The 27,905-nt window shown below is 36.9% G+C and overlaps 1 protein-coding gene across 10 annotated transcripts in view; it reads left to right on the forward strand.

The window, feature by feature from the left end:
- The window catches only part of FAM172A (family with sequence similarity 172 member A), a 425,633-nt gene that overhangs the window by 344,478 nt on the left and 53,250 nt on the right, over positions 1–27,905 (forward strand). The window contains exon 10 of one of the 10 annotated variants that reach the window (XM_038532333.1): positions 13,079–13,176. The exons of 8 other annotated variants lie outside the window; for them this stretch is intronic. In XM_038532333.1, the coding sequence (XP_038388261.1) occupies positions 13,079–13,161 (83 nt within the window). In that variant the 3' untranslated portion in view covers positions 13,162–13,176. Of the gene's footprint in view, positions 1–6,664; positions 6,724–13,078; positions 13,177–27,905 lie in introns of those variants that run through there. One more of the 10 variants, XM_038532337.1, reaches the window with a different exon arrangement.

Here is a 27,905-nt window from a genome sequence, read left to right on the forward strand (position 1 = left end):
TTTTTTAAGTAGGCTCCAACATGGTGCTTAAACTCACAACCCTGCAAGACCTGAGCTGAGATTAAGAGTCAGGTGCTTAACCGACTGAGCCATCCAGATGCCCCAAACTGGTATTTTTAAATGAGAATAATTTGAAGAGAAGAGAGCCATGGGCATGTCAGGCATTATACTATTTTTTTTTAATTCAGATTTCCCCATCAAAAACAAAAACACCTCTCCGTTGTCTCACCACTGCATTCCCCATATTATTAGTCTCTCTGCCAGCAGTAAAATGTAAATATTACCTAGAATGAGTAGCGTATTGAAATAATGACACCCCCATCCATGCAACAGTATTTACTGAGCATTTACTGCATATATAACATATTCTGCTGTTAGTAGAAGAATAAAGGCCAGTAGAAAGGAGATAAAAATTTGCAAATTTGATAACTAAAGGAGAAAGAAATAAGGTTCACAAGGGAAATATTGGTAAAAAGTAATAGAGAAATTTGGAAGAGAGTGTGATTCTATATAATTACAAGATCCAACAGAACATTCAGGGATTGAGGACAGGAAATCCATTAAACTGATCCTTGAGAGATGGGTAGGATTTAAAGAGTTCTAGAAGGAAGAATAATATTTCAACTAGGATTGTCAACATGAATAAGAGAGTAGTAGTATAGAATATGTTACATAAACATTAACAGTAACAAGAAGGGAGTTTCATAGGCACATGATGGGTGTGAATGGAGAAAAAGAAAAAAAGGTATAGGTAGTAATGAGATGACAGAGAACATTAAATCATGGACTAAGGAGTTTTGTGAATGTGAGTGTATGTGAGAGCTTCTTTAAGCCCTCGGGATCAGAGGTTTCTAAGGGAGGAAATAAACTATCAGCACTAATACTTCAGAAAGATTGATCCAACAACTGAGGAAAACATATTAAGGAAAGGCTGAAGATAGGGAACATGCAGTTCAAAGATCATTATAGTCCCTGCAAAAGGTAATTAGGCCTAACTGCCAGTGTCAAGAGTGAAAGAGAAGAAAGGATAGAATCCAAAGGCTTACGGCATAGAATCTACGGGACTTGGCCGTGAGTCATCTTCAGGTTTTTCTTCAAACACATCAATTAGTTATGTAGTGGACTCATGGAAAGAATGGAACTCAGGACAGGGAGGTTTCAATGGAGGTTCAGGAAAGACTTTGTGTATGGGAGATGCTTGCAAGTCGAGATATTGCAGTGCTAAACCAAGAGCAGCTTGAAGACACTGGGCATTGGAAAGGTTGATAAAGGATGAACGGAAATTAAACTACTTGAATCCAAAATTTACAAATTTTTAAGTTCTTTCACGATTCAGGTGATCTTGCCCTCTTCTAAGATTACTAAACCTTTAGGATACTTCCTTCTAGAAGCAAACAATTGGTTTTGCAAGTCAAAGGAGGTAACATAGATTGAGAGATGGTTAACATGGGAATAATCTAATTTTGGTGAGGAACGTGTGGAGTAGAAGTAAATCTAAGTCTTGACAATTTCTTTTGATTGGACACCACAGTGATAACATTCCAGCTATGTCCATTTAGGAATAAGTGCTGCCAATTGCAATCTATGTATTACTACACAATAATCATTCTGAGATGTTTGCACTTACTTTTTGACTCCATGTTCCCTTCCAAGTATCCTTTCTTAGAAGGATCCCTTCTTAGGAAATTAAACTGCTTAGTCTATTTGTTGTTTACATGGTAGTTTTGTGTCTTCTTCCACCCAGGGAGTAAGCGCATTTGAAGGAAGAATAGGCTTTTGAAAAGTCCCTCAAGCATTTGACTTTTTTTAATGATGATTTTGAAACTTAAGAAAAAAAGGAAAAACACTAAATCAAGAAAAAAGTCAGGCTGTTACACTGGCTTGTGAGGGGCATTGTTCTTTAGTCTCCCAAACCACTTCCAAGTAATGCTCAAAAGGTCTTCACAACACTATGCACAGGCTCGAGTTTCTGTCAGTTTTAGTGTTCTGGTGATATCTCTCTGGGTAAGAAACCATCCAAAAACTTAGTTGCCTAAAAACAATGATTTATTATCTTTCGTGGTTCCATAGGTTGGCTGAGCTTCGCCAGGAGGTTGTTGCCTGGGATCTCTCATATAGTTAGTCAGATTCCAAGTGGAGCTGGACTCCTGGGAAAGGTTAGTGAGCTGGACACCTCAACTGACTCATTCACATGGCTGGCAGTCAGTGTTAGCTATTGGCTGGAAATTCAGCTTGGACTGAGGACTACACATGGCCTCTCCATATGGCGGGCTTAAACCAGCATGTGCTGAGTTCTAAGAGGGAGCATCCAAGGAACATATAAGTACTTCAAGAATCCCAAAGGGTCACTGCAAAACTTATGACTTAGCCTCAGAAGTCAGGCAGCATCACTTCCACTATGTTCTTTTTTTCTTTTTTTTTTTAATTTAAATTCTATTTGTAGTACATATAGTACATCATTAGCTCCAGATTCGTCTTCAGTAATTTATCAGTTGCATATAACACTCAGTGCTCATCACATCACGTAACCTCCTTAATGCCCGTCACCCAGTTACCCCATCTTCCCACCCACCTCCCCTTCAGCAACCCTCATTTTGTTTCCCAGAGTTAAGATTCTCTCATGATGGGGCACCTGGAAGACTCGTGGTTGAGCATCTATCTTTGAGCTCAGGTCACAATCTTGGGGTCCTGGGAGCAAGTCCTGCATTGGGCTTCCTGCAGGGAGTCTGCTTCTCCCTCTGCCTGTGTCTCTGCCTCTCTCTATGTGTCTCTCATGAATGAATGAATGAATGAATGAATGAATGAATGAATGAATGAATAAATAAATAAATAAATAAATAAATAAATAAATAAATAAATAAAATCTTTAAAAAAAATAGATTCTCTCATAGTTTGTCTTCCTGTCTGATTTTTCCCCATTCACTTTCCCCTCCTTCCCTTATGGTCCTTTGCACTATTTCTTCTATTCTGCATGTAAGTGAAACCATATGATAATTGTCTTTCTCTGATTGACTTATTTCACTTAGCATAATAGCCTGCAGTTCCAGCCACATCTATGTAAATGGTCAGTATCCATCCTTTCTGATGGCTCAGTAATATTCCATTATATATATACACCACATCTCCTTTACCCATTTATCTATCAAAGGACATCTTGGTTCCTTCTACAGTTTAGCTGTGGACATTGTGGACAATGCTGCTGTGAACATTGGGGTGCAGGTCCTATCATTTCACTACATCTTTATCTTTGGGGTAAATACCCAGTAGTGCAATTGAAAGGTCATAGGGTAACTGTATTTTTAACTTCTTGAGGAACCTCCACAGTTTTCCAGAGTGGCTGTACCAGCTTGCATCCCCACCAGCAGTGTAAAAGGGTTCCCCCTTTTCCACATCCTCGCCAACATTTGATTCCTGTCTTGTTATTTTTAACCATTCTAACTGATGTAAAGTGGTATCTCGTTGTGGTTTTGATTTGTATTTTCCTGATGATGAGTGAAGTAGAACATTTTTTCATGTGTCTCTTTGTCGTTTGTCTTCTTTGGAGAAATATCTTTCATATCTAATGCCCATTTCTTGTTCACAAAGAAAGTCATAAGGCTAACCTACATTCAGGTGGAAGAAGCTATTCAAAGGCATTAATACCATGAAGCATGACTTATGATGGGGACGGACAGGAGTTGGGGAGAGAAAGTGTCTGTCTTTGGGAACTAGCTACCACACTCGGTAAAACAATAAAGCTGGATCATCAGGGAGAAAATAGACCCGTATCCAGTAGGTGCAGGTATTACTAAATGATGTTTCTAATGAAGTTGATGGTACTCATTAACTCCCTTCCTTTCAGAGAAGTTACCAATGTTTCATTCAATTCTGATTTCAGATTCTAGATCTCTTTTCCTGGTTTCATTTCTTTAAGGTTCCTCAGATCCTTTATCAGTAGACCTAAATGTCTCCATAGGTAGCTAGACTTGATAATAGATGAAACATTTCTCACGCTGTACTGTTCTCCTTACCCCTTTGCCTCTGGTCCTTCCACAAGGCATAGACAAGGGACCATTTTATCTGCAAGGTTTATCCAGCTAGTATTCATTTAAGTACTGAATGCTCATCACAAGTGGCACAAAGAAGCATATACCAGCTTCTACTCTTAAGGTACAAACCAACCAAGAGGAGAAAAAGGCCTATATTGGCTAAGGTGAAGCTAAACTGCTCTAACAAAATGACCACAGGTATATAAAAGATAAGAAGTTTATTTATTTCACACATAGCACTCCAATGTGGGCGTTCCAGTTGGGCACATGGCTCTGCCCCATACAACTTTGTTCGGGGACTAGGTCTTTTCCATTCTGTTTCTCTGCTGTCACCCAGGCAGTATTTTTACCTCCCTGGTCACAGCTTGGTTGCATGTTCATCACTATTCTGGATCACAGGAAGAGGGGTTCCTTAAGGAACTGGCCAGAGATGACACCAATCAACCCCACACTCAGTCAAATGACCACACCTAACTGCAAGAAGGTTGGGAGATGTAATGTATTGAGCATTTATGCACTTGGTTACAATTGTTTAAGCAGTGGTTTTCATGAACAGTTAGCAGTCTCCAAACCACATGTATATAAATTATTACAGAGCAATGAGATAAGTGTTATACTAGAAAAACATAACAAAGTTCTATGAATGCATGGTGAGGGAGTCACCTGCTTATCTTGAGTGTTTAGAGATGGTTTTCCTAGGAAGTAAAATTTGAACTATTTCCAGAAGTAATGACTTGAAAAAAAATAGGGCATTCTATGCAGAAAAATAAGGTCATATGTGCAGGTACAGAATACAAAACAGTGTGACAGGTTCGGGGAATGGCAGGAACTTAGTATGGCTGAGCACAAGAGCCAGTGGGATGAAGTGTTATAGGAAATGAGGTCCGAAGATACTGGGCTTTCTGCTAAGAAGTAGCTTGGATTTTATCCTTTTGGGGTAATGGGGAGCCATCAGAAGTTTTTAAGTTTGGGACTAGCATGATCAGATTGATCTTGGCCTATAAAAGATATAGAACTCACACATAACACTCCAATGTGGGCATGGTGGTATGAGGATACACTAGAGGAAAAGAAATTAAACAAGAAGAGACTAGTTAGGAGTAAATTCAGGGGTATGTGATGAGGATTACACCAGAGTGGTGAAGATGTAGGAGGAAGGAATGGATTGCCCAGCAACAGAGTACAAGTTGCCTCTTAGGTAGGAGAGTTGAGAAAGAGAGATGAGTGCTTCCTACTTTTGTAAGGTGGATAATTGGTATACCATTAACCCATACAAGTCCAAGAGGAGAAAACAAGTTCCTAGGGAAGGATTTTTCCTTGCTTTTTGGACGTAATTTTGGGTATCTACCAGATACCTACTTTTCTGACCCATTTTTGCTGGGTTGACAGGGAAAGAGCAGAGGGTGAGTCTATGGACTAACTTGACGCCAAATAAATAGCTTTATTTTTTAATTTTGTGAGCAGACCTCTAGGAAAATGCTGTGTCTTAGCAATCTGGGGAACCAATTGGCCTAGTCTAGTCTGTAACAGGAAAACTTTCAATCATCGCCCCTTTTACAATGCTAGCATAAGGCACACAGTGCCCTGGCTTTTGACACAATACTCATTCACTTATGTTCAAGCACTGTGCACTGCCCTGTGCCAGATTCTGTTCTAAGTGCCAAGGATACAACTCTATTTTTTTTAAAGATTCTATTTATTTATTCATGAGAGACACACACAGAGAGAGGAAGAGACAGAAGCAGAAGGAGAAGCAGGATCCATTCAGGGAGACCAATGTGAGATTCGATCCGGGGACCACGAGATCATGCTCTCAGCCAAAGGCAGATGCCCAACCACTGAGCCACCCAGGTGTCCCTGGATACAACTCTAAAACAACAAATACAGTCTCTGCTCTTAAGCTAAGGCCTGAAAAATGTAAGGGTTAGCCATTTCTGGTTGGGGAGGGTAGGGTTATATGTAGGGGGAAAGGGTGGAGGAACAGAAGGTAGTTTCCCAGGTTCTAGGCAGAGACAAAGGCAAGAGAATATATGGGAAACTTGAAGACTGAAGAAAACCCAATATTGGTGGACAGTAGAGTAGTACATAAAAAGATATCAGGCTGGAAAGATAAGCAGGAGTGAAATTACAGAGAGCCTCCACAACCTCGTAAAAGAACTTGGAGGGATCCCTGGGTGGCACAGCGGTTTAGCACCTGCCTTTGGCCCAGGGCGCAATCCTGGAGACCCGGGATCGAATCCCACGTCGGGCTCCCGGTGCATGGAGCCTGCTTCTCCCTCTGCCTATGTCTCTGCCTCTCTCTCTCTCTCTCTCTCTCTGTGTGACTATCATAAATAAATTAAAAAATTAAAAAGAACTTGGAAAGAAGGTTCTTAAAAAGGGTATATAATATGATTCCGTTTGCATTTTCAGTGAATATTCTAGCTGTGATAAGGAGAATGTATTAGAGATGACAAGACTAAAGCAAGACTAGTTAGGTTATAATGACCTGGATGAGGGCAGTGGAGATGGAGAAAATATTTTGATATGAGAAAAGTCAGCAGGACCTGAATTGATGGGTTGTAAGATAGAAAGCATCAAGGGTGACGGCCAGGTTTTTGGTTTGGGCAATTATATGGATGTTCTATCATCAACAGAAAAAATGAAGACCAGAAGAGAAGCATGTCTGTTGGGGGAGTGATGAGTTCGATTTTGATATGCTGAGTTTGTGATACCTATAAGATTCCAAGCACAAATGAACAGTAAGATATTAAATATATTGACTGAAGCTCAAGTGATGTGCAAGTGATAGGACTGATGAAGTCACCTTACGAGGACGTGTTCAGTGAAAAGCACAGCATTTGGTGGCTGTGCAGGAAGACCCTTGAAGAGCTACCACCAAAGAATGAAGTGAAAAACCAGAAAAATGAAAGCCAGAGGAAATGCTCTGAGTCAGAGGATGATATCTAAACTGTTAGATCAGAAAAGTGATGTGATGACCAGAGCTAAATATTAAGAATGGTTAGTTGAAGTAGAGTAGAGGAGGTTATTGAAGATCAAGGAATGGTGAGGTCAGAGTATTGGATAGGTTATTCGTGTCCATGTTAGCGTCTCCCAGCTTGAGTGAAGTTAGGTGAGAGTACAGTGAAGAAAATCATCCTTTGAACATGTGGGTCTTTTCTCACCAACACCTTTGGGAGTCTTCCTATTCCTTTAAGAGACTCAATTCAGTTGCTAAAAAATAAAAAGTCCGTTTATTGAAAATCAGTATCAAAGTCAGAATCAAGCCATCTGCCCTTTCTGCCCTTCTTGCTTCTGGGGAAGTATTCTTGTTTCAGGGGTTTTGGGTATGGAGAAGCAACTGATCAAGAATGTAAAGCCCTTATTAGCTCAGTGCCTAACATATATCAATAGTCCATTATAGTAATTATTATATCAGAGGGAGATGATTTACATGTGTTTCAAAATTGATGTTTGTTGGGGCACTTGGGTGGCTCAGTCAGTTAAGCATCTGACTTCAGCTCAGGTCGTGATCTCGGGGTCCTGGAATCATGTACCACCCCACGTCAGCAGGAAGTCTGCTCTGCCTCTGCCCTTCCCCCATGCTCTCTCTCAAATAAATAAAATATTTTTAAAAGTTAAAAATAATAAAATAAAATTGGGGTTTGCTTAGTATTCGTTTCAAATTTTAGGTCTGGAATTTCAACAATTCTGATCCAGTATAAAAATGACCAAGTTGTTTAAGCATGAGCTTTCTAGAATCCCCAAGAGGAATAGGAATGCATCTGAGAAGCAATTAGAGCCCCATTTTCAAGCCTAAAGTATAAAAAGAGACAAGGAAAGAAGCAACTAGGAGGAAGTTTTTAGATTTTAGGTAAGAGAAGGAATACCTGTTAGTTTTCTTTCCTCTCACCTTGGCACCCTTGCTTTCTCTGAATCTGGGTGAGGGTCAAGAATCTGCATTTTTAACAAGTACTCCTGGTTAGTCTACAGGTCTTTCTTCAGTACATTTGCGGGAAATAGTATGAGGAAGAGGATAAAGGTTTATGGATATTTTATAAGTTTTTTAAATTTTATATTCAATCTGGAAAATACAGTGGAAACAAAATATTTATGCAACAGATGCACACAGATAGAAGAATTTAAGATTAACGGCTGTGTAGGTCTCCTTTCCTTCTTTTCTTCATCCAGTTAAAATATTGTCTGTTATTCTTGTCTTAATAATTAAAAAAAAAAAAACTAAACTCTTTGCTGCTGAAGTTTATACTCATTTTTATAATAAAAAAGAACTAATAAAAGCCCTAAATATAACAAGGCATCTCTGTAATCTGATAGCACCATTCCATAGTGAAGTTCAAAATAAATTAGAAACCTTTCAGTACTATTTAATATAAGACATTTCTGATGTGAAATATTATGAATACAAAATCTAGAATGATTTATGTCATTGACAAAATAAGTATATCAAAGCCACAGAATCTGAGACTTATTTTGTCCACTCAGGATGAGGTAGGTGGTACACAGAAATATAACTTTTAGTTGCTATTTACACAATTTTTACTTTAGTTTTAAGTTAGAAAGTGTGGAAGTAATGATTCTCACCATGACACTTCAATGTATAGCAACACTGCAAGAAATATAAATGCTGCAAACTGGATTTGTTAAGATAATGTAGTTAAATATTACGAGAATTCTAACATCTACCCATTCTATAATCTATGTTCATTTGTTTTCAAATTTTACCTTATGTGAGTTGGTTGCTAAATAGGATTTGGGGGTTTCGTTTAGTATAAATGAAACAAACCTCTGTGCTAGGTATTACAAGAAGTTCAAACAGGAACACCTATTCTATTCTAGAACACCTATTCTATAAAGACCAGAGAATGGCTGGGACTTTGTCACTAGATCTCCCAACAGCTGGTTCAAGTAAGAGTAGTAATTAATCCAGTCACCTGAACTTGTAGAGTCACTTTTTTTTTTTTTCACTGCTATTTGTCTGCATCTTGCCTAAAAGTGTACTAAGGGTAGTCAGGCCTATTTGTATGTGCAGATTTAGCTGCATTTCATTGATCCATTTCTTCATTTAACAAATATTTACTGAGCATATGCTACATGCTTGGAACAGGAGATAAGTGGCGAATGAGACAAATGAAGAAGGTAATGATGATGTTGATGATGATAATAGCAGCTAACGTGTATGGAGTGCTCCCTGTGTGCAAGTATTTATGTGAATTAATCCTCACAATAACTGTAGGAGGCAGATTCTTTTACTATTTCCATTTTGCAGGTGAGGAAGCAGGTTTAGGGAGGTCTCAGAGCTAATAAATAGTGCAACTAGAATTCAAACACTACATATCTGAATCCAAGGGCCAGATTTTTAATTAATAAACTATTAGATATCTATTCCTTTTCCTCATGGAGCTTATATTCTAGCAATTTACTTAACAAATATTTGTCATCTGTTATGTGCCAGGTGTCGTCCTAGGCCTGGGGCATGGTGATGAAGGGACCATTTGGGATCATTTGCTGTCGTGACTTGTATCTTCCAAATTCCTTAATAAGTGTTTTTTAAAGAAGGAAGAAAGTAGACACACACTAACACAAGCAATAAGCATAATGACATTTATAAGAATTACAAAAACTATTGAATATAGTGCAATGTGTTAATAAATACTGTACATTCATACATTCAGGAAGGGCAATGTTATTTTTATACTCGAATAGTTCATTCTAATCCTGGTTAAACCTGTATATCTTACTTTTAAAAATACTCTTTGCTCGATCAAAACTTTTTCAAGAGCTGTTTCAGTAACTAAAATGGGAACATTTATATCTAAAAACATAAATGTGAGTACCTGGGTGGCTCAGTAGGTTAAGCATCTGCTTTGGCTCAGGTCATGACCCTGGGGTCCTGGGATCCTGCGATCAAGCCCTGCATCAGGCTTCCTACTCAGCTGGGAGCCTGCTTCTCCCTCCCCTCCGCCTGCAGCTCCCATTTGTGCTTACATGCTCTTTCTTCCTCTCTTTCTGTCAAATAAATAAAATCTTTACAAATAAAATAAAATAATAAAATAAAATAAAATAAAATAAAATAAAATAAAATAAAATAAAATAAAAACACAAACTTTCATGAGGTGAAAAGTCCCTAAGGTCTTGTGTCACTTGACATTAAATTTAACCCAAATTAAAAAAATTAAAAAAAAAAAAAATTTAACCCAAATTTCAGAATAATTTATAATTGGGGCAGCCCCAGTGGTTCAGTGGTTTAGTGCCGCCTTCAGCCTGGGGTGTGATCCTAGAGACCCAGGATCGAGTCCCACGTCCAGCTCCCTGTGAGGAGACTGCGTCTCTCTCTTCCTGTATGTGTGTCTCTCTCTCTCATGAATAAATAAATAAATCTTTAAAAAAAAAAAAGAATAATTTATAATTGAATGCCAAATATTACTGTGCAGCATTCATTTTTTCATTGAGCAGGACCAAATAAATTGTGAAGAATATTTGAAAAAAAGTTTCACTGTAGTCTAAAGTTAAGACACTGTTAAGTAGTTTGGAGTTTTATCTAATTAATATATTAATTACAATTGATGACCTTTTAAAATATTTGTTACTGATCACCCTTCTTATTTAAAATTTCTTCATTGGGGTAGAAATCATTTTGGAAATTAAACTATTCCTTTATAAGTAGTAAGCCAAAGCTATTTAAGAGTATTTAAATTTAAAAAGACTAGAGTTTTAATATTAGGTAGGGTTTTAATATTTAATAAATACTTCAATTATACATTTAGGATATGTCAACAGTCAAAATTGAAAACTCTTGCATGAGCAGTAATGATTTGACATTTGGAAAATGTGGTTAATATTTCTGTAAACCACTACATATGTAGTTTGTAAATGAACATTCAGGCCCCTGGTTAGGTCCTTCTCTTTTCTGTGGTTTTTCACTTTGTCACAAATAATCTCACCATTACCATCATTGTAAATGATATTAAGTACGAGAGAATGTGCTCAATTCTGGCATGTACGGCCTATGCCTGGCCTCGGTAAACTTACCCAATGTAGCCAAAAGAGACATAAAATAAACATATAAATGATAAATACCAATAAAAAGAGATCATGACAGTTTTATAAAAAGCAATTCCGATAACAAGGTGAGAGGTTGGATACTGTCTTCATTTATGGAGACAATAAAGCCTGAACTGGATTTTGTTAGAGAAGTTATTGATAATTTTGTGAAGAGAGGAAGGCATTCTAGGCAAAGAAAAGTAGTGGGATCCAAGACAGAAAGAGCTTGGTAAATCCAGTGATATTTTGGCTGGAGTTTGTTCAAGGAAATTGTGAGATATAAAGTTGAAGTGGAATGTAACGAGCAACATTTAGAAGATCTAAAGAGTTTGAACTTAAATTTGTAGGCCACGAAGAGTCCCTGAAAGCTTTTTTTTTTTTTAATTTTTTAAAGATTTTATTTATTTATTCATGAGAGACACAGAGAGAGGCAGAGACATAGGCAGAGGGAGAAGCAGGCTACCTACGGGGAGCCTGATATGGGACTATATCCCAGGACCCTTCCCCCCACCCCCCACCCCCCCACCCCCATGGAGACCTGAGCCAAAGGCAGATGCTCAACCACTGAGCCACCCAGGCGTCCTCACTAAAAGCTTTTAAACAGGGAAATATGATGATGGCAACACTTTAGAAGGATTAACTAGCCAGTGCATATGTAAGATGCGTTGTTGGGGAAGACCAGTTAAGAGGATATCACAGGAGTCCAAGGATAGTGTTACCCAAACTTTGCTTCTTGGAATACTAATTGTGAGATACAGAGATAGTAATAACAGCTCCTTTGGGAGGGATTTTTTTTTTCTTAATGAAAAAAAGGAAATGTTGCATATTAAATTTTCCTCTTGGAATTACAATGCACATTAACACATTAAAGGCCTGTACCAAAGAAACCGATTATTTCACAAACTTATTTGCCCATAAAAGGCTTCATTCATTACATATCTATTCATAAACATAACACTGTGTTCCACTGAAATCATTTTCAATATTTAGAAATTTTGGTCTTCACAGATACCTACTTATTAAGAAGTCCATCTAAGAAATAATAAAAGTAGAGGGAAAAAATGAAATTCAGATAATTTTTAGAAAGGAACTTTGGCATCAGTTAGTCTAGACCCTATCTTTAATCCTGGTAATTAGAAACTAAATGTCACATTTGACTTTGATGCCTTTCTAGTCAAATTAGATATTACCTTAATATCTGTATGCCAGTCCTCTCTCCCCAGCTAAATAAAAAAATACCAAAAAATAGGATTAACCCATGTCTTATCATCCTTGTAATTTTGTGTAGCTGGCTCACAGCAGGTGGTGGAAAAATACTTGCTGAAAATTAAAAGTGATGAGAAAAGTAGTTTGCGACTTACATGTGGCCACAAAAATGGTAGCAGGATATATTGAAAATTAATGAATTCCAAGAATTATGTATAAAATATTAGCTATGGGAGTGGTAAAAAAAAAAAAAAAAAACTTGGAAATGAGAGACCTGGTATATTCCAAATAGAACTCTAATACTAACTAGCAGTATGATCTTGATCAAGTCATTTAGCTCCTCGGGGCCTCTATTTTCCTCATTTAGGATGCAGCTCAAGGGGAATCCCTGGGTGGCTCAGCAGTTTAGCGCCTGTCTTTGGCCCAGGGCAGGATCCTGGAGTCCCAGGATCAAGTCCCACGTCGGGCTCCTGGCATGGAACCTGCTTCTCCCTCCTCCTGTGTCTCTGCCTCTCTCTCTCTCTCTTTCTCTCTCTCTCTCTCTCTCTCATAAATAAATAAATAAATCTTTAAAAAAAAAGATGCAGCTCAAAAATATCAGGAGATCTCCATTTTTTATTACTATAAAGAATAAAAAATTAACTGGATGTTGTGATTTCTTTTTCAGCGGAAATGTAGTCTTATAAAGGACTGCATTTAAATACAGAAGACCTTTTAAGTATTTACTACTTTATACTTGTACTTCTATAATATTCCTGAATTTCATAACTTTTTCTATTTTCTGATTTTCCTCTTCTTTCAAGGTTTATCAAAGATCATGGAATCTTTAAAAGTGTACCAATGTGTGTGCTTATGTAATATTAGGACTGAAAATTTTAAATCTTAAAATGTGAAAGCTCCAGTTGTCAGAAGATCATAAAGTCTTTACTTTTAAGGACTGTTAAAAATCACCTTCTGTGAGATCTCAGCTTTGGGATTTTTTCTGACATTTCAAGACTTAAATTTGAAAGTGTAGAATCTCTATAAATACAACATTACCACAAGCCCAAAAAAGTCAAGAAATTCAAAAGGTTAGATTCTTACTAACTCCTCTCCCACATTATGCTCTAAATTGAGTTATGCATCTTAGAGTTAAATACGTAATCAGGAATACTTGATGTGAAATACAATTTAAATTATGACATATTAAGCTTTTCTCTTTGAATTTTGGGAAATAAAATTGTGTATGTAAATCATGCAATATCACATTTTTTGTATGTGCCCTTAAGGCTTTTTTATGTTTTCTTCACATAGTCCCCTCATTTACAACTTTATCTTGCTGTGGACTAACCATATGGGAAATCCACTATTTTAAACTTAAGCTATTTTTGTGGTGTTACTGCATAAGAAAATGCCTTTAGAGTAGAAAAATTATATATTTTTTACCAGATTATATAAATAAAAATTAATTTTTTTCTAGTGGTCATTTTTTGGTTTACTTCAAAGTATGTCATTTTTAATCCCTAAATATCTCTAGTGAATCCTCATGGCCATAGCCAAGTGAAACAGAAGATAATAAAGGAGAAGTGCCATGAGACCTGGACATTTTCAACGTGTTGAAGATTTAAAATTATGTGTAATTTACATGAGACATATAAATGAAAGGATAGACTTCACTAGGATTTTTTTTTTTTGCTTTAAAAATAGGGTATTTCTCTCTTGCAGCAGCATCTCACATCTCATACATATGTGCATATTTAGTTTTCTGTGTAGCATTCGGTCCCAAGAACACTAATTATAATTTTAAATTATCAATAAGATATAGGCTTAAAGTACAGTAGATGTTAAATTTCATGTATCTTGTAAGATTCCCCATGTAAAAGCAACTACTTTTTGCCTTTATTTTCATTTTTAAAATATTCTTGTGAACTTTAAGTCACTTCTCTTTTGCCTTTTAAAAGTTAAGAACACTCTTTGAATTTGTAGTGTGCAAATAGGATATTGCTTTTATGGCTAAGAAGGCATCACTCATGATAACTCATCTGTGCAGCAAGGGTACAAGTGAAAAACCAACACATGGCCCTCAGTTTCATTCAACCATCTGAAAGTGTTTCTTTGAAGGCCCTGCTGGAAATATTTACAAAATGCTTTGCCATTGATTGGCTGGTATGCCTGCTACACTCGTTTACCAAAGAGCCTAGATTACATGGCATTTAAGTTTTTGCTTGTTTGTTTGTTGTCTTTGAGATAGTTCCTACCCACCTTGCTTGTGGTTGCCCCAGCCAGTTTAGCAAACGATAGTTCCCTAGAAGTCCTGCTATTGTCCTGCCTTCCTGATTATTATATTTTTCTTCTTTTCAAAGATTAACTGCGCTCTGTAGTTTTGTTGTTTCTCAAAAATATGAAAACACAGTATGACACAGACAATCGTGTCGAAACTTCTCAGAAACTAAAATGTTATTTCTATAGCGGGTTCAATTTGGGGAACCATATACAAAAGTTAACACTTCTCTGTAAAATACCATGGCCTGGGATTTGGTGCCATAACAGAGCAGCCGCGTATCAGCCAGCTTCCCGAAGAATATTCTGCTCTTCTTGTATAAACAGATTCTTTTCGGAAATGGCTCTCTTGGCCCAAGATGTGCTACCCTCTCAAATCATCTTTGGGCCCTTTAAGCATTTTCAGTGTGCTTTGCAATCATTTTCATTCATTATCCACTCAGTTGTTTCATCATTACTCTCTGATACACAGTGACATTCGGCTACACAGTAGGTACGAGGTAGAGGTAGGAATGAAAACCCCAGGACAGGGAACAAGGCCCAGTTTGGTCTCTTCTTGGCGAACATCCATTTTGGACAGCTCTTTGTTTCTCTTTGATGTGTGGCGTTTAATTGCTTATCTCTAAACATAAGGCTCAATTGGTGGGAGCTTGTGTGGGGAGAGCCATTTGCCCTTTCCCGAATTAAAAAACTGAACATCATTAACAGTTTATTTTCCACAGAGAACCATGCTGTAAGTGTGTACCCCCCCCCAAAAAATGTTATTTTCAACTGCCCAGTTTTGCCCATGCTAGTCCCCGATTTATGTCATGACCTCACAGTAGCCTCTCGTGCCCGGCTGGCAAAGCAAAGCTTGATTATTTTGTAATTTGATCTTCGTGGGGATTCCAGCCGAGCCCCCCCTGGCTCCGGGCAGCACAGTGTGGCAGCGCCCTGCTCACTTGCCTGAACTGCTCCGATCAGATTACGCCTTCTCAGCATTTCCTGCATCGGGCCTGGGACGTTCAGAGAGGCCTGAAGTGGAGGCACAAGAAGAGGAACTACCACGGGGCTCGCGGGATATGTGTCTCCTGTGAACAGAATCAGAAAGTCACTCCACCCTGACTGGCTCTACCCATAAAAGGTTTTCCAGTGAACTTTTTTGTCTTGTGCAATTTCCAGAAACCATTCTTCCCCCCCTTGTTAATGCTATTTTTAGAGTTATCAGTTGGGTTTTAGCTTTCAGCTTTCCATAACGTGTTCAGGATCTTCGCGAAAGATGGGGAAGATTCTGCTTCTTGTTCTTTGTTGTTAACAGCAAGTCGTTACGGGACATCCCAGTTAGCAAAGCAGTCTTCTCTCTGTATTATTCTCTCAGCCAAATATTTATAAAGTGTCGCTGCTTGTCAACATCTTAATGAGATGGCATGACTGCATCCTCTTGAGGTTATAGGAGAACGCAGTGTCCAAGCTGACGCTGCGACGTGACGTGGACAGTTCAGAAGTCATTCTGCTTCCATTTTTAATTGAGCACCAAGGATGTACAGGCCCTCCCGGGTGCCCTGAGCTACAGCGGGATCTGGATACACAGTCCCTGCCCTCCTGGGCTTACAATTTGGTCTTGGAAATACAAGCTTTTAGATAGTATCCATATTTGGATGCTTTACAAAATTATATTAGAATAACTTCAAGTTGTGAAAAATGTGAAGCAGAGCAACTGAGAGTTGGAAAGTTCGTTTCTTAGAGTTGCTTTCCTGCGGAATCCTCCCCGTGGTATTTGTTCATAGGAGCGCACAAAATATGCATTCATGTTTCATTGTTCAGAAATGAAGAAATCATGATTGTGGGTTAAGAAATAATCTAAATTCCACTCAAAGCTCGATTAAAACAGTTTTGTTTTCTGACACTATCATTCATACGTTCAGTGGACCAGCAAGAAAGCTTGGAAAATGAAGCATAAACAATGTGATGCCAGTTTGCTTTAAAATCCCTAATATATGTTTTGTAAACAAAGCTTATAAAACTTAGAACTCTACTAATTAAATAACAAGAAAGATTTTATGAATACATGAAAAGCCAGAATTTAAAATGCCTTCAGGGGAACAGGTGCTGTAATGACATCACTGTGTGTCACACAGCTTTTTTTTTTTCCTTGATACTTACATTTGGTCATAATGGAAAGAAATTGATTCCAAATGTGTTTTCTTGACCTCCTTCTCCATTCATGTTAGTGCCTAACCTTAAATGATGTTTCTACAATCTCGGTTGTATTTACAGTAATTATATGCATAATGTAGCATATTATTGTCCGGACTTCCTGTTTAATCAGTACAGAGCTTCTTACAAGTGCAGCTGAAAAGGGCAAACAAAATTAAAGCTTTATATACCAAAACAAGTTTGATTTGCTAAGCTCCCAGCATTCCAAAGTACACAAATTTGTTCCACTAAGTTTTCCGATGGCTTGCAGATGGGCAATGATTAATCAGAGAGCTAACTGTGAAGTAGTTTGCAATTAAACTGGAAAGCTCTGAAGCATGCTAATTGAATCAGAAAATTAGAGACACTGAACAGTAATTGGCTATTTCTCATGCAGCAGGTGCCAGGCCACTCATCTGTGGAACAAGGTATTTAAGGCACATTAGCACTAGTAAAAATACTTCTTGATATGGAACAGTTAGATTTTCTGCTCATTTTCACCATGGATGTCAAAACATACAGCTGTGCTATCTGGTACTTGCAATTCATGTCTGAAGAATTTAAGTTAGGTAAACATATGGGAGAGAAGTGCTGGGCAACCTCTAAGTGCACAGGAAACATTTTCGAAGTGAAACCTAAAATGAGGGGCTGAGGTTTTGTTTTTTCAACTCAAATCACTTTTGCTTTCTTATGGTACAAATTTAGAAGTTGAATTTTCTGTTTAGTGTTAGTTTAAGGCAACAACAGTATAAATCTAGTACTGCTGTGAGCTCACTAGATGCATAAAGCCGATTCATATCATGTCTCAGCATGAGTTTATATCTTCTAATTAGTACCACCATTTTATAGAGGGAGCACATGCTATGAAAGTTTGCTCGCCATGCCAACAGGGACCAGGACATGTAGTTTTTCTTTAGTGGAACGATCTGCCGTAGGATCGTGAACAACTGTAACCTAACCAGTGGGTAACCAGGCAAAAATGGGATTTAATAAGTTCAATTGTAGAGATTTTTTTTAATAATAATCATTTTTGTATTATCAAGGGTGGGGCGTATGACTTCAGTTTCCCTTTGCTTTAATTAGAGTTCAGTATTGTTATTAAAAGTGAAAAATATAAAGGAAAATAAAAATATACTAATTTATACTGTGTTGGGAAGCAGAATATTACAGTATTCACATGCTAATCATATTACTTAGCAGATGACTGCAGAAAAGAGTGAGTTTGAACCAAGAGACATAAATTATAAATTGCAAATAGTGCATAGGGGATATGTTATAACCATGTCTCATTTAAATTGAGACAGGGAGTTTTCTCTGCACAAATAATGTTCCTTCATTAAGTCTTAAAGTCTCTTTTATAATGTTTTGTTAAGAACACTTGGCAACATGTTACCAAAACAGATTTCAAGTGGAACACACAGGTTTTTAAAAGTAAAACACACTACGTGCAAACATAAATTTTCTGTCGTTAAGCTATAGATTTTTTTTTTTTTTTTTTTTTTTTTAAGTCGAAGCCCAAGCTCATCTTTGGTCGGGCCTCCTTCCCCACCCTCAGTAAGCCATGTGCATTTTACATTCTTCAGTTTGAAAGCAGTTCTGAAACATTTACATGATCAATGTCTTTTGCTTGAGGGATAAAGTTTGCTCTTCCCTGGACAAGTGAGAACATATTGATCATTTTATTCTATTTGCTATTTCTAAATTCAATATACCTCTTGAGTCGATAAGCGAGATCGAGAGCATATTCTTTTTTGTGTGTGCCTGGTTGTAGCTTGTTCTCAAGATCCAAGATACATTTTTGATTAATCACGAATGCTCTGAGGTCGTGGAGAGCAAATGTGTTTGTGGAGTGTCAGCTGATGCTGTCAGATAAATGTCTTAAGCTTAGCCAGGGTTCATGCCCCAGCTTTAGGCTGTGCCAAATGTCTCCCCTTGTTGAGGAAGATAACAGCTACACTGGAGGCGACTGAGCTGTTTGTTCACTGAAAGGGCTGACCTTGCCATATGGGGCTACAATCAGGTAGAAGAAAGAGTGTAGATGTTTTCATTGAAACTTTACAAATTGAAACTTTTCATTTGATCAGAAGATCTCAGTATCTGCTGATTTACATCCTAGCCCTTATATCTTGTCTGATTGTAACTACATTTCTTCAGTATTCCCGATTAGTCTCTTTGGGAAGAATGATTTCGCCAGTATTGTTCTCAGTGTATTCTGAGACTATTTTGGCCCTATCAGTGGGTTATTAAAATGCTGCCAAAAGTATGAAAATGCTCATTAGGATAAAAGGATATCTTTTTCTTTGGCTATATGGAGTAGAAATTATTCTTGCTCTGTGTCCCCCCCCCCCCCCTTTCAAATCCACACAGTAAAAATATGGTCTGGGCAAAGGGAGGTCACTTGTGTTAATGACCCTTGTCCATGTACCCTCTTATCTTCAGAGGACTCATTTAATCACATTTACCCCCACTTACAGTAATTTGTCTTCCTTTACTAGACAGAGTCTATAAATAGGAAATAATGACAAACCTAAACTAACACCTGGAGAATGCTTTGTACCGGGGCTTTCTCTACTTGAGACTAAAGACAATCAGATTGATCATATGGTGGTGCATAAATAAATGAACTCTCTGTGGGCTGTTTGTGGGCATTTGCTGCAAAATACCTTAAAAAAAAAAAAAAAGTGCCTCTCTTCCATCTTACCCAGTCTGTTCTTTTCTCCAAAGAAGCTGGTCTACTTTTCTTTCCTCTCAATAAGTTCATACTGCCATGGGTAAATCATCAGTGCTAATTAGACAAAATAATGCTGTTAAAAAAAAAAGAAAGAAATAACACATCTGTCATGAACTCCCACCAGATCTCTTGGAAATGAGACATTTTAAATATTTTATGCTGAACACAAAATATCTTGAGGAAATGGTTTTATATTCTATATCCCAAAACAAAACCATCAGTGTCAGAGAACAGTCCTACTTAAAAACATTCCATATTAATATATTTTCTTTAAAACTCCCTCACACTTAAAATGTAGTTCTACTGGCTGTGTACACCCAGATCATAAAGTAGAAAAACTTAATGGCACAAGAAAAAATGAAAGATAATCTTTTAATTTTTGGAAACCTTTTCTTTATAAGGTTATACTAGAAAAGTCTTACATTTCAGTATCTAGAGACAAATATGTTTCATGTGTATTGGTATTAGTGAACGAAATGAATTGTGCTTTGATTTGGTTTGGTTTCTGCAGTGGCTAAAATGACAGACCTAGTAGAAATGAAAAAGACTAAGGATAACTTCCATAGTCAAAGAATAAGCTGCTTCTGGTAATGTGATTAAGAGAGTCAAATAGGATTTTTATTTTCTATAGTTTTCTTAATTATTTAAAGATGAATAAAAGCTAATGCCCAGATCGTGCTTGCAATCCTAGTTTAAATATAAATAAGGAGATTTTAAAATTCTCTTTTCTTCAAATTTAAGCGCAGTTTAGTTCTGTGCTAAATTTTGTGGTCATTGTGTTTTAAAGTATTCCTTACCCAGTATCCTTGTTTTTTCTTCTTTTCCTCATCATCTTAAGAAATGCTCTCTATGCACTAGAATATCAGTGATGCATACAATGTTTTTGTCGCTCCTTTTTCTGAAACCACTGCCTAAAAATGCAGTTGACTCTTTCGTGCCTATTGTTCTTTTCCCATTATTTTAAAAGTAGTGAACATTATCATGCCCAAGCCAGAACCAGGAAGAGAATGGAACAACTGATTTTTCACATATAAACATACTGTGTTATTTAGAAGACCAACAATTGATAGCTACATAATAAAATATTCATTTAAGATTTAGAGGTAATTCTCCACATGACTTAGACCCACCTGTGGAAGGGAAGTAAAATAAACTGATTCTGAGCAAGACTCCCTTGACTCTTCCTCAGAATTACTGTCTCCTTAGCCATTGTTTCCTACTGTGCCTGTGTGCTTACCAGATCTTTCCATTGAAATCTTGAGCTTAATTATATCTCTAACATTTCTATTTTTCTTCGTACTACCTTACACCTTGATTCTTTTCCAAGATAGTTCTTTTCTTTCCTCCCATTTAAAATTGAAGTTTAAATGACTCCTGGTCTCAGCTACCAAACACTAAATCTAAAAATTTTAAGAGAGTCCATACATTAAAGAAGTATTTTTTGGAGGTCTCTAGGTGGCTCAGTCCAATTCTTGGTTTTAGCTCAGGTCAGGATCTTAGAGTTGGGAGATTGAGCCCCATTGTCCAGCTTCCCTCTGCCCCTCCCACTCATGTGTGCTCTCTCGCTCTCACTCTCTTTCTAAGATAAATAAATCTTAAATAAATAAATAGGTATTTTCCTCAGCTTTAGTCTCTTACTCAGTATCATCTTGTTTGAAAAATTGCAGTCACCTAAAAAGTTCTGGAAAGAAACACCTGCCACATTTCCAAAAATTGTTTCTATAAAACAAATTTTGCTTTATTTCTTAATACTATACAAAGTCTGATTGTATTTTCAGCTTCTGATTAGAGTTGTAAATCCTACTTTTTATTAATCAAATTTGGGGATGACTTCAATTACACATAAAGGTTTTTAAGGAGATGAGTCCTTTCAAGGAGAGAAGCTCTTATTATTTGCCATTCAGAATGGATTCTCAATTAACATTGTAATTCTACTTTGGTTTACTTTATAATCCAAATTTTTTTTTTACATTTGAATTTTTATCTTTATTCTTGACAAAAAACTAATACTGGGGTTTCTATTTCTCTATTATGATTCTTTATATTCCATATTTTAATTTAGTTGACTACAGAACTAATAGTAAAATCATTAGTGACAATTATTACTCCATAACGATTGACATAACAATAATGATGACAGTCCATATTTATTTTCTTAGACTAATTTGGCTTCTTCGAGATTCTGGAGGGCTTGAAATTACCAGTGTCCTGTCAGATGAAATCCATGCAAAATGTCTGGTTTTAAGGGTTTATAATGCTTCCCATACTAATGAGTAAAACAATTCATCATTTTCAAATGTATAATCAGTGTCAGCGTTTTGTGTATCACAATGAAAGTCTTCAAACAGTGGCATTCAGGATGCTCCTGTGAGGAACCAAAAGAAAATCATTTTCCTCTTGTAAAGCACTTTTACAAAACCTCAAGTAAGAAAAAACATTAGTACAATTATTTTATTTTTTCCTTTTTTTTTAAGATTTTATTTATTTATTCATGAGAAACACAGGGAGAGAGAGGCAGAGACATGGGCAGAGGGAGAAGCAGGCTCCCTGTGGTGAGCCTGTTGTGGGACTCGATCCCAGAACCCGATCATGCCCTGAGCCGAAGGCAGACACTCAACCACTGAGCCCCTCAGGTGTCCCTAGTACAATTATTTTAGATAATACGACAGTAAATGAAAGTAATGTGGAGGGATCCCTGGGTGGCTCAGCGGTTTAGCGTCTGCCTTTGGCCCAGGGCGTGATACTGGAGACCTGGGATCGAGTTCCGCATCAGGCTCCCTGCATGGAGCCTGCTTCTCCCTCTGCCTGTGTCTCTGCCTCTCTCTCTCTTTCTCTCTCTGTCTATCATGAATAAATAAATCTTAAAAAAAAAAAGATTCCTCAAAATTAAAAAAAAAAGTAATGTGGAACTTCTAAGCATTGTGAAGTTAATCACAATTTCGTTCTTACATATAAACAGAAGCCTGTAGTCCTTGAGAAATCTGTCCCTTCCTAAACTCATGATTTTTACCCATTTAGAAAAATATGTAAGACCTATTATGTTTATAATCTCACATTACTCATTATATATAATCAAAGACAACAAATAATGAATGAAATAGTACTTCACATAATTCCTGTGTGGATATTCATTTTGTGGGATTTAAAATAATCTGGGGTTCTTCCTATACTTGACATTGAGGGCATTTCTAAATGAAACTATCAGACATGGTGTGTGGCCCTGAATTATGCTAGGTATATTTCCTGGACCCTCAAAAAGGCTGCTTAATTTACATCAGCCTTGAAGATCCACAGATTTACTCCGCACAGACCAAGGAAACAGAAAGGGACAGGAAGAAGGCGAGTGTTGCTGCAGCATGTAGAGCAAGGAGGGGATAAAGGCAAGGGCCAGATTTTTCAGGAACTTGTAGACCTAGAGTCTGAATTTCTTTTTTATTCTGAGTGTAGCAGGATGCCACTGGAGGTTCTCAAGTTGGAGAGAGAGAGGATCTAATTTGTAGAGAGCAAATGGGTTGGTAGTGTAGCAGGACTGTAAGCAGCTGCTTACTTTGGAAGCTCTTGCAGTAGCCTAGGCAGGAGATTAGTGGCTTGAATGATGGTAGCAGTAGAGATAGGAAGAAGTGCCCAACGTGCCTTAATCCTATAGATACGGGAAGTGAGAGGATGGGAAGGATGAAGGGTGATTCCTAGATTTTCAGCTTAAACATCTGGGCAGTGTGATTTACTGAGAGGAATAGGTTTGGGAAGGAAAAATGCAGGTAAAATTCTGACATTGAACCATGCTCTGTTTTTATCTTCGAACACTTATTTTAGGAAATATTCTAGAGATCAGAGAGAGATTTCATGGCAAGAGAGAAAAACAGCAAATGCATGACTTTAAATTTTTTCTTTCACCAGCGCATGAGACTTGTAACATGAACTAGAAGGTATTTGACTAGAAGGATCTATAAAACTCATCACTGACTAACGCGGGCCGTGTACGGCCTCCAACTTAGTCGCTTCTAACCAATGCAGATGTCACGCAAGGGATTCAGATCCGCTGTGCGCTGCCCTAATGGGCAGTGTTTCAGTGGCTCCAACAATGAACACATAAAGTCAGAAGCAAGTTCTCTTTCCTTTGATTTCTCTGTTAGAGAATTTTAATAACATTTTAAAGAATTCACAGCTTAATGTTGCCTTATAAATGTAGAAACTCTGTTATATGCCTTCTTTTCCCAATGACTAAATAACCCTTTGCCAAAACAAGGTTTTTTCTAGTCAGCCCCATTCAGACTTGGAAAAAAAGAGTTTCTCAGACCTTTTGGCAGTCAAGTATGAAGAAGAGATGTTCCCAGGTTCTAAATAGTTCTTCCCGCTTCCATGACCATAGTTTTACCATTTTAGTGTTATGGTATAATTGTCTGGAAACTATATCCTTCAATTGTTGAGCTTATTGACCTTTTTAAAAGGTAACTCTTTGTGTGTGCTTGATATTTTGTTCATGCGTTCACAGCTCTAAGGAGCAAAGCTACTCACTTTGGCAGAGTGGTTTTTCGTTTCATTTTTTTTATGTTGCTAGCACAGCAGTAATAAGGAAAACCAGAAGCAGGAAAGCACAGATTTGGTGCTCTACTTCCAAGATGCAAATTAGGATGACTTTCGGAGTTATAGTCCCATCAAGTTATTTTAGATACTTCAGAAAGTACCAGTATTATCCGAAATCATTATTGAAACATTTGAGGATCACAAATTTCTCTGCAATTATCAGCTGGCTTTTGTGAGCATCAAATTATAGACCAGTCCAGTTTCCCCCATGGCAGATCGACAGACCTGGTAGATTGAGTAGATGCAATGTCTGCGTTATATATTGACACTAGTAAAGCTATCCATTGTCTCTTTCATCGTCTGATGATCAATAAGGAGGGAACAGGATGAATGATAAGACAAGGAGGGAAGACTTTGATAAGACGACGGTCTTACTAAATGTAATGATGCCAAAGAACAAAATACATAATGAAGTTGGGGAATATCCCTAGGTTTATATGCTAATGCTGTCCTCTGTTTCTAAAACTCAGAAAAACAAACAACAAAAAAAAATCCCACAAACTATTATATAGCACCTTAAATACATTGAATTAAATTGATTCAAATTTACACATTCTTTTCTGTCTGGCTTTGTTTTGTACTTTGGGAAGCTCCTGCTTTCTTCCCCCATGTTGCTTTTTTAAAAGTTTCTGTCATCCAACATCCTATCCCTGGTCTTTTGTTATCCCTATGTACAGGGAGACGCACTTGTTTTGCATTTATAGTTCATAGTCCTTTATGCCTCACAAATAAAATAACATCAAGTCAGCACAATGTCTTTGTGTCACTTTTCAAATTAGAGTAATTTTTTCCTAACCAAAAAAAAAAAAAAAAGGCAAAAATAAATCTCCTTGTGAAAAAACAATATAAAGAGAAATTTAGTACCTGAGATTGTTCATCAGAGATTTCATAAAATTAAGTATACAGTCATGAACATTCTGAATTTCTTTGCTCCTCCTACATCCAAACTTTATGTCTTTGAGGTCACCAAAAGTGATATTTCAGGTTGTCATGTCTAGTGGTCATGAAATTTGCCTTTACATGTCCAAGAGCTATTTTTATGAATTTACCTTTGCATTGGCTATTTAAGAATGAGTATTATTAGATAAATTGTGATTTGACGTTCAAAACTATATCCTGAAGAGCCCTCAACAGTAGGCACCTCTCAAGAGGCTTTTTGTTGTTTTTTTATGTGGTATTCTTTTACCAAATCCTCCCTCTATTTCCTACCTACCTACTCCCCCAGCCTCTGGCAACTCAACCTTTCTTTCTTTCTTTCTTTCTTTCTTTCTTTCTTTCTTTCTTTCTTTCTTTCTTTTTTTTTTTTTTTTTTTGATTCCACATGTAAGTGATACCATGCAGTTTGTTTTTCTCCGACTAGCTTATTTCACTTAGTGTAATACCCTCCAGGTTCATCCATATTGTCACAGGTGGCATGATCCTTCTTTTCTGAGGCTGAATACTGTCACATTGTATATGTATGACATTTCCTTGATATATTTACCTGTTTCTGGACACTTCAGTAGTTTCTATGCCTTGGCTGTTGTGAAAATGTTGCAGTGATCCTGGGATTACAGATAACTTTTTGAGATAATGGTTTACACTCTTTCCACCACCATTTATTGAAGACTATCCTTTCACCATTGTATATTCATGGCTCTTTTGTCAAAAATCAGTTGACATATATGCATGAGCTTATTTGTGGGCTTTCTATTCCGTTCCACTGATCTGTGTGTCTTTTCTTAGGCCAGTACCTTACTGTTTTGATGATGATAGGTTTGTAATATACTTCAAAATCAGGAAGTGTGATGCCTACAACTTTGTATGGGCTTTTCATTCTTTTTGGTTCCATACAACATTTAGGATTGTTTCTTTTAAATCTGTGGAAAATGCCATTGAAATTTTTATAAAATTTCAATATAAAAGGAATTATATTAAATCTGTCAATTGCTTTGGGTAGTGTGGACCCTTTTACAATAGAAATTCTTCTAATTCATGAACACAATATTTTTTCATTTATTTGTGTCTTCAGTTTCTTTCGTCATACCTCATAATTTTTACTGTATAGATCTTTCACCTTCTGGTTAAATTTATTCCTAAGTATTTTATTCCTTTTGATGCTATTATAAATGAGATTGTTCTTTAAATTTCTCTTCTTGATAATTTGTGGTTAGTTTATAGAAACACAACTGATATTTGTGTATTGATTTTGTATCCTGCAACTTTACTGCATTCAGTATTTAGTTTAGTGGTTTTTCGGTGGAGTCTTTAGGGTTTTCTATGTATATAATCATGTCATCTGAAAATAGAAACAAATTAATTTGTAATTCGGATGACTTATGTCTTTTTTCTTGCTTAGTTAATCTGATACTTCCAGTACATTGTTGACTAAAATGTCAAGAATGGGCATCCTTGTCTTGTTCAGATCTTACAGGAAAAGATTTCAGCGTATCACCATTGAGTTTGATAATATCTGTGGGCTTGTCCTGTATGTCCTTTGTTATGTTGGAGAACCCATTTTATTGAGAGTTCTCAAAAATATCCTGATGGCCAATGCTATCTTAGACTCTGGAAGAGGTTGTAGATATGTAAAACTGGTAGGTATGATTCTTACCCATTAAGAGCTTTCACTCTAAGGAAAAGGCTAATTTTGACTTCAAAAACTACTAAACAGCCAGACTGTAGAGAAATGAATAGGCAATTGAAAAGAGAGGTGGGGCAAAAGAGGGTTTCAACCTCAAGGAGAAAGGAGGTAAGGGAAGCAGTTGAAAGGGTTTGGGAAAAACAAAAAAAACAAAAAAACAAAAAAAAACACCATAAAAGGTAGAGAGAAACAAGTAATATAAAAAACCTAAAAAAAAAAAAAAACAAAACAAAAAAAAACACCTACTCACTGCCAGGATTTTTGAAATATGCAGCTCATCACCAGGAACTGATATGACTTAATCCTGTAACACTTATTATTTTTGGCATTGTCTTAAGAGTATGGATTGTGGCACGGGGTTTACAGATCCATTTCTGCACTCTACAGGAATAAAACTTCAATATTTCTTTTTATTAGCCACAAATTATACATTTCTTATATTTACAACTCATGAATAAAATTTACTTTTTAAGATTTTAGCCTATCAAAAAAAAAAAAAGATTTTAGCCTGTCACTGTGTATTGAGAGTCCACATACATCGCAGCATCTACTGATGGTCTTCTGAATCGAAGCACCGCACTAAAACTGAACTTTAAGCTAAAGATTCCTGAACATGAGTTGTAAACCAAATTTGTAGAAAATCAGGGATAGAAATTGTTGAGTCAGAAGGTAAGCATCCCAGGGCACAGATGGCATGTAGCAAACACAAAGCTATAGAAGTGGTAATAAGGGAATAAAAATGAGTTGTATTGATTTCGTTAGTACCTGTCATTTGTTAGAAGATTATATAATCATCTTTGGAATGGCCTATTAACACAAATTTAATAATAAATCTCCATCCCCATGTTAAATGAGCCAGGACAAGTATTGTTCATTATTATGTTCCTATAAGAAAGGCTATAGCAATATTTTGATATTGTAACATTTAACATTTAATGTAACACTAAACATTTTGATGTTTAGTGAATTTGTAAAAGTTGACCTAAGCACCAAGGGGTCTGGGTTGAAGAAAAATACTTTTTTCCCCCCTTTACAAGTTCCGTGGTATAAAATGTGTACCCTGTTTTTAAGGAACAGGCTTTTTTTTAATCATCCTGACTGGTTTATTTCTCATCAACAAAGCGGGCAACATACCATCTACATGTCACTCACATGAAATAACTAGATGGACTCTGAATAAGATCTAGATGCAAAAGACCCATGAGTGTACATTTATTGAAATGAAGGTTGAAGTCTTTAAGGATATCCACCCAGGTAT

This window comes from Canis lupus, chromosome 3, assembly GCF_011100685.1.
Source record: "Canis lupus familiaris isolate Mischka breed German Shepherd chromosome 3, alternate assembly UU_Cfam_GSD_1.0, whole genome shotgun sequence".
Classification (NCBI taxonomy): domain Eukaryota; kingdom Metazoa; phylum Chordata; class Mammalia; order Carnivora; family Canidae; genus Canis; species Canis lupus.